The sequence below is a fragment of the Pogonomyrmex barbatus genome, unplaced genomic scaffold (genome assembly GCF_055798465.1).
Source record: "Pogonomyrmex barbatus isolate J1 unplaced genomic scaffold, ASM5579846v1 scaffold19, whole genome shotgun sequence".
NCBI classification, from domain to species: domain Eukaryota; kingdom Metazoa; phylum Arthropoda; class Insecta; order Hymenoptera; family Formicidae; genus Pogonomyrmex; species Pogonomyrmex barbatus.
The window spans coordinates 1,664,271-1,674,147 of NW_028297115.1; the positions used below are offsets into that span (position 1 = coordinate 1,664,271).

The window sequence follows — 9,877 nt, forward strand, 5'->3', positions numbered from 1 at the left end:
CAATGCGTTTGTTATTTGTGCAAACGCAAGTGTGATCAAAAAGGAGATGCGAGACAGTTTTGGAAGCTCCGCGAGTCAACCAAGTGTCACTTTCGAAATCCTCGACGACGCTTTTCAGGTCAGCGGAAGGATCGCGTATCGTCCTCGGACTGTCGTGCACGCGAATAAAACGAAACGAAATGAACTTTCCAAGAGCCCACGCTCGCGCGGGCAATTCCCTCGCCGCTATTTCGTGACACCTGAGTGTACGGCAAGGCAAAGAGAGAAAGTCTCGTAACGAAGTGTGCGAATATCTGCGATTCCGCAAGACGCTGGATTAGCCCTCACGATTTAGCCGATCGTATCGATCCGGCGTCTCGATACTCCGAACGTGCGTCGCATAGAAACTAGCGATTAATCTCGTTCTCGGGAATATCGAAATGGGAAAACGTCGCATCGACGTTTGGCGTATACATTCGCCGAGAAGCATGTCCATCCTTTTAATTGCGCTTATTCCGCGATGCCCCCCCCATCGCGTTTCGTTTCCCCTCATCCCCGGCATCTGCATTTATTTTTAACTGCATTTCATTAGAATGCAATTTATCATTATTATTATTATTCGCAATTATCTTACAATTATTTTGTTGCAACTTATTATATTATTAATTTTGTAACAGCTTTTGGTGCAGGCTTGTTGTAAATTAATTAATATAGATAAGGTCGTCGGGCATTCAAAAATCTGGATACGCGTATTAAACGAAAATAAAACGCTAAAAGAACGGGACGTTTCATTTGACGAGTCGAGTCGCTACTTTTTTAATCTTTAGAACCGACGGAGATTATATATTGTTAAACCGGCCGTGAACCGGCGCCGGCATTTATGACGTGTCGCGAATGCAGTCACTCGCGATGAAACGTCGCTCTTAAATACGCACGTAAATGGAGACGGACATCTCGCCTCGCGTCATTTTTATTCCCGTCCGAATTTTCCTACGAAACCGAATACGATTTATACTGTATTAATAATGATATTTATCGTTGGAGAGGTCGAGATTCACGCTGAACCGTGGCCGTGATCGGCAATGATTTATGACTCGAGCGAACAAGTATCGTTTTTTCCGAGCGCGGTTTTGCGCGCGGATCGAAGGCCGCCGTTCGCAAGGAAAAAAGCGCGTCGTTATTTCAAAGATCGGGCGCGAGAGATGGGAGGATGCGAGGGGGCGGCGAGGGATTTACGATCGAGCAGGCGTCCGATTCATTATTATAGATATTTGCGATATCGACGATCGCAAGACTTTACGCCGCGAATTCGTGACGGCGACTGAGCACCGTTTGCGATCGGAGTACAGGAGGAAGGGGAAGAAAAAAAAAAGTAGAACGACGAGTTTCCTTCGGGCGATGATAGTGGAGGAGCGAGGGATGGAAAAGGAGAAAGAGAGAGAGAGAGAGAGAGAGGGGGGGGGAAGGGAGGGAAGGGGGCATCTCTACCGAACAGTTAGGCGGCCCTGATGCTGTTCGGGCTCCTTCGATCGGCGGCTGCGGGGGCTCCATTTTCGCTCGAGAGACCAGACCGAGAGATCGGCATTTCGTTTTCTCTCTCGCTCGTTCTGGTCCCTGACTTTCCGAATTCATATTTTTTTTTTTTTCCTAGCACGATTTCGCGGAACGGAAAGGGGGGGGAGGGGGATTTTACGAGCGGGCTGCAACAATGTGTCAAAAAAGTTTACATCTCTCCGGAGCGTCTGGACGAGTTTTAGGCGACACGGCGACGAATACGCGAGAGTGAGCGAGCCTGTTTGCAAGACGATATTTCGTAATATCTGGTATCTCTACGTGAGAGAAAAATAACTTTTTCTTTCTTTTATCTGACCGTCGCGTTTTCAACTCGGCTCGGTTGAAATTAAGCAATCTTGCGTCCGCTGCGTCGCGCGGACGCAAGAGGGAGAAAGAGGAGCCGTCGTCTATCTCCGATTTGGCTCCATTTTCGATTGGACAGGTATTGCCCGTAGATAGAGGTTGAGCACCTCGCGACCCGCCGTTCAAAGAAAAGTAGGATGGTTCTACAAAACAGTTAGATGGCCCTGATGTTAGCAAATCACCGATAGCGGCCGTGCCTACATTCGCGTTCGCCGTGATTATTGCACATTGGCTTTTCAGAAGCAAATTTCAGAAGCGTTTCACAATTTCGCTCTGCATGTCGTCATTCCCTGCAAAGAGATTTTTTTTTTTTACAGTCATCTAAACGTTCTACTGTCAGATCCGAGTGTAACGTTCACGATCGAGCCACCGATCGTTGGCGAAAATAATTTATGTACATTCAACAAACTTTTCATTTTGTTCCGCTAATGTTTTATCCTAATAATTTCTTCCACATTTCCGCAACGCGAAGAGCTCCCGGGAGAATTTATAGCCGCTCTTAGATAGCACGGGCTCGCTTATCCCACCGCTTTTCCACGTTTCGAGCGCTACGTCCAAGGAATCGGGATTCTCGTTTCCTTCAGGCTCGTCGATCTTTGGCCTCCGTTCGCGCTCCGCCTTCGCTTCGTGCCGCCCCGAGAAGCGGTTCTGATGCACGGCTGCAGATAGAGCATCTAGGATATTCGAGAAACTCGTAAGGACAACGCCGTATTCCATCTCGCAGATTTTCATCAAATCTCCCCACGTTAAACGATACGTAGACGCGTCCTCGTAATATTCGCGTTACCAAATAATTTATTCGAGAGGAACTCTCTCTCTCGCAATTCTCTGATAAAAATCAACATCTTACGACGAGAGTTCGGACTAAGTGAACTGTTTTTTTTTTTATCACCGATGTGTTTCCCACACATGTGTTTCCCCCATGTGCGCTTCGTGCTGGCATTTTCTCAGGACCACTAACGCTGGCGAGAGCTGGCGTCTTCTAATTCTACGTTCCCTCCGAGGGAGGCGGCTTTCGAGGAAAAAAGTTCCAAATTAGAAGCTCAGGCCGGTCGATTATATCGCACGGTACGTGAAATGGCCGTCACGACCGTATGCCGCTTTTACGAGAGCATCCCTCTCGTAAAAAGTGAAAAAGCGCGGTAAGAGTTCAGACACGAAGAAAAAATAATCGCTCGAAAGAGGTCGCAGTTGTGCCTTTTGCGTCGAGGAAGCCTCGCCTCTCCGTCACCTACCTGACCGCTGCGCGAATCTGAAACGTCTCTTACGTCATCGCTCCCAAAAAGTCCTTTAACTCTCCATGAGCACGTTTTTTTAAAAGTCACATCAAAGTGACAAGCGCTAAGAGAAATTAAATCGATGGTGTGAGATTTGTGGAAAGGCACGCAAATATTTTCCTGACCTGTATCTTCTTTTCTACGGTACGATTACCACGCCCTCATACAAATCGTTTTTTTTCTCAAGCTTTTCGCCTCCGAGAACTAACCGAGAATTATGTCTTTCGAATGTGTGATTAACGTCTTTGATTTCTTGAGAGTTTCTCACGTCCTCCTGTGAGACATTCTGCAGAACGGATCGCTACCTGAAGCAGGGGTCGCGCGCAGCGTGTAGCTTTTGGCACGCGCGTGCTGGCGAGCCGCACGGTAATTCCGCAAGGATCACGACCGACGGATTTTCAAGCGTAACGCGGATAGAATGCAGAACGCGCGAGGTCCCCGAACCGGCCCTATTGATTTTAGAGAACCTTCCTGGCGAGTATGGTGCGAGAGAGAGAGAGAGAGAGAGAGAGAGAGAGAGAGAGAGAGAGAGAGAGAGAGAGAGAGGGAGAGAAACACAGAGAAAGAGAGACCGTCGGCTTACACCACCGTCGGCAATTCCGAGCTTCCCTCCGTCCCCCTCCGTCAAGTTTTCGAGAAGGGTCACCCCGTAATTTGAATATACGGCACCCTTCTGCGCGCTCTCGCAGCCCCTCTCGTCCAATTGCACGTTCGGCATATTTCGTCCACTTCGTGCACGGAGCGTTCGTTCTCCGTTCTCCGTTCTCCTCGCCCTTGGAATACGCGGACGAGGTATTTCGTTGGTGGTTGGTATCGTTATCGCGGTCCCGAGGTGCCACCTCGTTTTGTCCGCGACGCCGAAAAGCGACAAACTTTTTTCAATTATTATTATTATTATTATTATTATTATTAAATATATACATACACTCGAGGCTTTTATTACCGTCGATGTTACCAGTGCTATCGCTAAAATAATCGCTTAATAATAATAATAATAATAATAATAATCTCGCAAGCAGTAAAGCTGACGATGACGGCGAGCCTTGTGAAATCGCTGATTCGCGGACTCAGCGTTTCTACGGCCTTTTTACGCGTCGCAATTACTCAGTGGGCATTACGAGTGGGAGACGCGCGGAAGCGGAAGCGGTTTCGAAAACGGCGCGGCGCGAGTGCGAAAACGGACCGCGCGTTGATAGACGCGCAAAATTAATCAGTCCCCACGACCGGCGACGTTTAAGCGGCCGCCTTTGGCCGCGTCAAAGGTAATATTTTCGCCGTTCCGTCGAAAAGCGACTTCCTTTGTACGGGGGAGTTTCTCGATAGTTTGGCGCGGTTTTAACGCGCTCGGAACTTAATTCGTCGGATTTCCGGGGAAACGCGCCGGCGACCTCCCCTGCGGCACGAAGCGATTCGCGACGAGGCGACGACCGGCGCGATTTTTGTCGCGCGAGAAGAGAGAGAAAGAGAGAGAGAGAAAACTCTCTCGTAACACAGCTCGCGCGCCGGCGTGAATTCCCGACGTAGGGAAATTCGCGTGTGCGGTTCCGTGAATTTTCGCGGGGCCGGCCCACGGATAATCCGGGCTTATCGATCGGGCGCTCAGTTGCCAACTTGGCAGTGGCGAACTCCCGGAATTACGAGTGAAATGCTCTACATAGCGACGCGGTTGGCAAATCAGATCCGCTTTCATACCTTTGCGAGGGAGGATGCGTCAAATTCCGGCTCACCTTCCCGGTGGGCCAGACTTTCGCGGGTCCGACAACGGGGAATGCCCGCGCGCGCCGCGGCTCTGTGTTCGACGAGCAGCGGGAATTAATAGTTCTTCATGCTCGTGCTTTTCCAGCATCTCTTAATAATCGCGTCCTGCAAGAATTTTTTTTTTTTTTTCTTAAATACGAGCGTGCATGCCCACCGCGCGCGCCACCGTACATTGTACGCGCGTACAAAGGCTCGAAATGAGCGAACGAAATGATTTCCATCGTCGTCCCTCTCCCTTCCATTTCGTTGATTGAAGCGTTTCGAAAGGGTACAAAACTTGCACGTCAAAGGGTTAAGGGAAAAGAGGGTACCGCGGGAACGGGGTCGGATCTTTTTTTTCTTCCCCCCGTCGGCCTCCGAGCTCGTTGTTCGAGTTTCGGGCTAAATCCTCGGCTTGGACGAAGTGGTTTTCACATCGGCTACCCCGACGGCCGCCAGCCTCGTCGTGTAGTTGTACGCTATTGTAGCCTACGCGCTTTCTAGCAGTCGGTGTTAGTTCCCTGCTCGCTCGTTCCCCTCATTCGGGTTTCTACTTAAAAACCTGCGGGGTCAGTGGTGCTCAGACAGCTAGACTTGGATTGACGCAACCAATTAAGAGCGTGGTAGAATGGAACCTAGGTGGTAACTTTACTTTACTCTGCGGTTAGGTCGCACAGTGGAAGCAAATAAAGCCTTGGCTTCGCATTAGAAACTTTTCGTGGAATTTCGAGACCCAGCGATACCGGACGATGTCTGAGTTGTCTGAGAAACAATTAACTATTCTTGAGTTAATCAAGCTTGTAAATTTAGATTTTCAAAAGAAGTCCCTTTACCTTCCCGAGAGGCAATAACGAACTACAAATGTGTGATGCGATTTACCTTGAGACTATTGTATTCGACGTCGAACGATACAATGCTCCATCGAGTGTTTTGATTCAAACAAGGAGTTATAGCGCTACGGCAGGCGTCTTGTAGTAACAACATGATCCTTTCAGATCATAAATTAGAAAGATTCATATTAGTTGCGTACTTTTGGCTCTAGAACTTTTCTTAATTAGGCGAACAAATTCTCTGAAAGAGAAAAGTGACAGGGGGGTCAACCATAGAACAATCAGAAACGCCGGTCCGTCTTTGTTTGCGCGAGCAAAAGACAACAAAGTGGCGTTCAATATAGATTGTTCCGTATGCGCGCGATACAGTTGAATTATGTATAAATGTAAGTGGTTAACGTTCGGTTCTCATGGCAAGGCGAGTTCGCGCGATCTCGATTCGCACGACGATACGTTTCACGTCGGGTCGACGTTAACCCGCGATTTGAGAGTCACTGACACCGCGCCGCAGACCGACGGAGACCCCCGTATTCGGGACGCAGCTGCGGCTGTGCGCAGCCGTCATGCGCAGCGAACGGGATCACGTGACGCGGTGCCACGGTGGGCGCCGTCGGCGCGCGATTGGCCGGCATCGCGATACAGATCCCCCGTTCGGCGTCGCCCGAACAAAGAGACGAGGCTACCCCGTCCGTGATCGCGAGCGCTGCCATTAGAAAGTCGTCGGTAGTCGATGAGTGCGGGAGCTCCGCGAGTCGGATCAAAGAGCGAGAGGGAGAGAGATAAAAAGAGCCCTGGTCCATTAGTTCGGACGTCGCGAGAAAGTTTATTGGCCAGTATCCGCCGGGACTCGGCGAGAGAAAAGGAGAGAAGGAGACAGGCACGCAGAGTAGAAGGACAGCGAACCGATCGGCTCCCACCTGATCCGTCGATACATCGGACCGTCCACAAGTCTCAGGTCGGCCGCGAATCGTCGTAGGACCGATCCGGTGCGAAACGGAGCGTGACGGAAAACGACGTGCGTTCTGCCCGCGGACTACGGTGAGGGACTCGCGTCGCGAGAACGAGTCGACGAGGCGAACTCGCGGAGTGGTGAGAAACGACGCTCGCGTTCGGGAGCCCGATCCCCCGCGTACATCTGCAATTGTGCGCCGGGTTGCATCCTCGTCGGACAGAGCGAGGATCCTCGAGGGACGCTCCGGCGGTTAGCCTGTCGCGCTGGAGGGTCGACGACGCACGACGAGCGCTGTAGAGTGCTACGCAGCGACGTGGCGACGACGCCATTTTGTGGTGACTGCCGTGCGCTTCTTTCGGCATCAGCGCCGCCGAGCCTACTCATCGCCGCGCCGTGACCCGTGACACGCGCGTATCTCCGATCGCGTTCGTCAATAAGTGTAGAACGACGTGGAGCGCCTCTTTGGCCTCCGGAGCCTTGGATCGGCGACGAAGAGCGAGAGAGAAGAGTGTTCGTGTATTTGAGCAAGTGCGTCATCGGCGTGACTCCCATTCGCGCACCGTTAATCTCACCGCGGTAGAGAGAGGGAGAGAGAGAGAGAGAGAGAGAGAGACGGGACGGGAGAGTTCCATTCGATTTTCATCATCGTCGACGCCATCGCCCTGGGTCACTACCGACCATGAGACTGGAAATTGTGTCGGCGGCGGATTTTCTGGTGCACCTGCTGCGCCTGCAGGCGGGTCAGCTGTCGGAACGGCAACTGGAGATGTTCAAATCATCGCTGACGGAGGTGTTGCGCCATCGTTATCGGGATCACTGGTTTCCAGATCGGCCGAATCGCGGCTCCGGTTATCGTTGTATACGCATCAACGGTAAAATGGATCCGGTGATCGCGCAGGCCGGCGCGAACGTCGGCCTGCTGCCTACCGTCCTGCACAGCCTGTTCCCCAGCGAGCTCACCATGTGGATCGACCCGTCGGAGGTGTCATACAGGATCGGCGAGAACGGTTCCATCTGCGTGTTGTACGAGCGCACCGAGCCCGAGACTCCGGAAGAAATCTGCCAGCTGCACCAGCATCATCAGCATCAACAGCAGCAGCAGCAGCAGCATCATCATCATCATCATCATCATCATCATCAGCAACATCATCAGCACCAGCACCACCACTCGCAGCAGCAGCAGCAGCAGCAGCAGCAGCAATCGCCAACCCTGCCACCGCCACCGCCGCCGCTGCAGCAACAGCAGCAGCAGCAGCAACAACAATTCGAGAGCTGCAAGGATTCCCTGTTGCTGGAGCACACGCAGTTCAGCGAGCAAATCGCCGCGTACGTCTCAAGCTGAATCGCCGGGCTCGTCGCCGCGCTCGCGTCCACGCTCTCGAAATGATCTACCAAGCGCACGTGCATCTCGTGATATGTGATATCCCGTGTGTCGCGTCGGACCGAGCAGGTCCACGCGCTCGACCCTTCGTGGACTCCCAACGTGCGTGCGTGCATCCCCCTCCTTGCGCTTAATCTACCTTCTTCTCTCCCTTTTTCTTTTCTTTCCATTTCTTTTCCTTTCCCTTCCCTTCTCCTTTCCTTTCTCGGTGCGCCAAGAGTCTCTCGAGCGAAGAGTCGATCCTCCATCGCCGTTTCCTTCCTCTTCTCTCTCCTCCCTCCTCTCTCTCTCTTTCTCTCTCTCTCTCTCTCTCGTCTTCTATGAAAAAAGAAGGAACAGAAAAAAAAGGAAAAGAAACCAACGGAGCGCTGCGCCGTCGTCCAACTCCGATGATTCAACTCCAACGAGCGTCATCGCATCTCGCCGCACCTCATTTCTGCTTCGAGCGAGTTCCTGCTAAACGGGGAGAGTCCATCCTTCGGGAGACGCGAGCTCGTCCACGCACGTCGGTCGACTCGAACTCTACTCTAGTCCAGTCTCGCGATCCTCCCGATCCTCCCCTCGCGCTCGAAGGACCTCGAGAGTGAGCGAGAGAGAGCGGGCATCTTCGAGAAGAGAAACGTGTTCCCCTCGAGCGACCAGTCTGTACGCGCTCGATCGAAAAAACGACGAACGGAACACGGGGGGGGGGGAGAACAACCATGTCGCAAAAAAAAAAAAGTAGAAAGGAAGCGGACCAGTCGATTCTTCTCGATTCGACGCTGCTCCCCTGGATCATCATTGTCATCACTCGCCTTTACACCATCGGCGAAACTTTTTTTCATCGGAGAAGGATCTTTCGTCGCGCAGCGAGGAAGAATTGAAGCGAGCTCGGAGCCGATTAATTGATCTCAGCACCTCCTCCTCCACCACCCGCGTAACCTCCGAGTGTCTCTCGTGACGACAGTAGCCACGCGAGGGAGAAACAACGAAGACCAGCCAGCCTCATCGCCCTTCCTACGTTCTTGAGAGAGTAAAGGAAACCGTACTCATACATTTATATACAGGAGAAACGTACACACAACACACACGTATATATATATATATATATATATATATATATATATATATATATATATATATATATTACACGTGATCTCTCTGTCTCTCGCATCCTCCCTGAAAATGACCAGCGTCTTTCTTCCACGCACTTTCATCACTGTCGGATCTCGAGTTAAGGTTCGTACATACCGAACGCGATGATGAGTATTTACGAAACGCAATTATCTTCCGAACGAATACTTCTTTTTTTCCTGATGTTTATAAGAGAGAAAGTAGACGTGTGTGATTATAGCGGAAATTTACCATTCGATCAAATTACAAAAAATTCTTGTGATACGCAAATAAAATGTTCCATTTTCATGTTTTCCATCTCGCGTCAGTTTGTATGATCGTAAAGTCGAGAATCGCGTAAAAGAGTGGGATAAGATCGTTTATTCTTATCGTCGAGAATTTTTTCGAACCTCGCCACTGTCAATGCAGATTACCACCGAGCCACACACGTACGTAACATACACACAAAAATTCACGCGATACAGTCGCACAAAATTAAAAGATACACAACGACGATTCTTGAACAAACGATCGCGATAGATCTCGCGTAGGATCATTGCTATCGCGAGATCATCGAGATCATCGAAGTGTCTATTCATCGAATTTGCTCTTCGTTAACGTCGTTTCTCACGAGTACCTGTAAAGACATAAAAATACAAAAAAATATTAAAATATGACAACGCGCGAACCTATCTCCTATGAATCTATCGAA

The 9,877-nt window shown here is 50.7% G+C and overlaps 2 protein-coding genes across 7 annotated transcripts in view; both read left to right on the plus strand.

Annotated features, from left to right (window-relative positions):
- The window catches only part of Ipk1 (Inositol phosphate kinase 1), a 102,341-nt gene that overhangs the window by 41,546 nt on the left and 50,918 nt on the right, over positions 1–9,877 (plus strand). The window lies entirely within an intron of this gene.
- Positions 6,399–9,877, plus strand: part of LOC105429333 (protein BTG2) — an 8,198-nt gene continuing 4,719 nt past the window's right edge. Inside the window, exon 1 of the mRNA XM_089075632.1 lies at positions 6,399–9,877. This exon is cut by the window's right edge and continues 4,719 nt beyond it. Coding sequence (XP_088931758.1) covers positions 7,372–8,034 — 663 coding nt within the window. The 5' untranslated portion in view covers positions 6,399–7,371 and the 3' untranslated portion in view covers positions 8,035–9,877.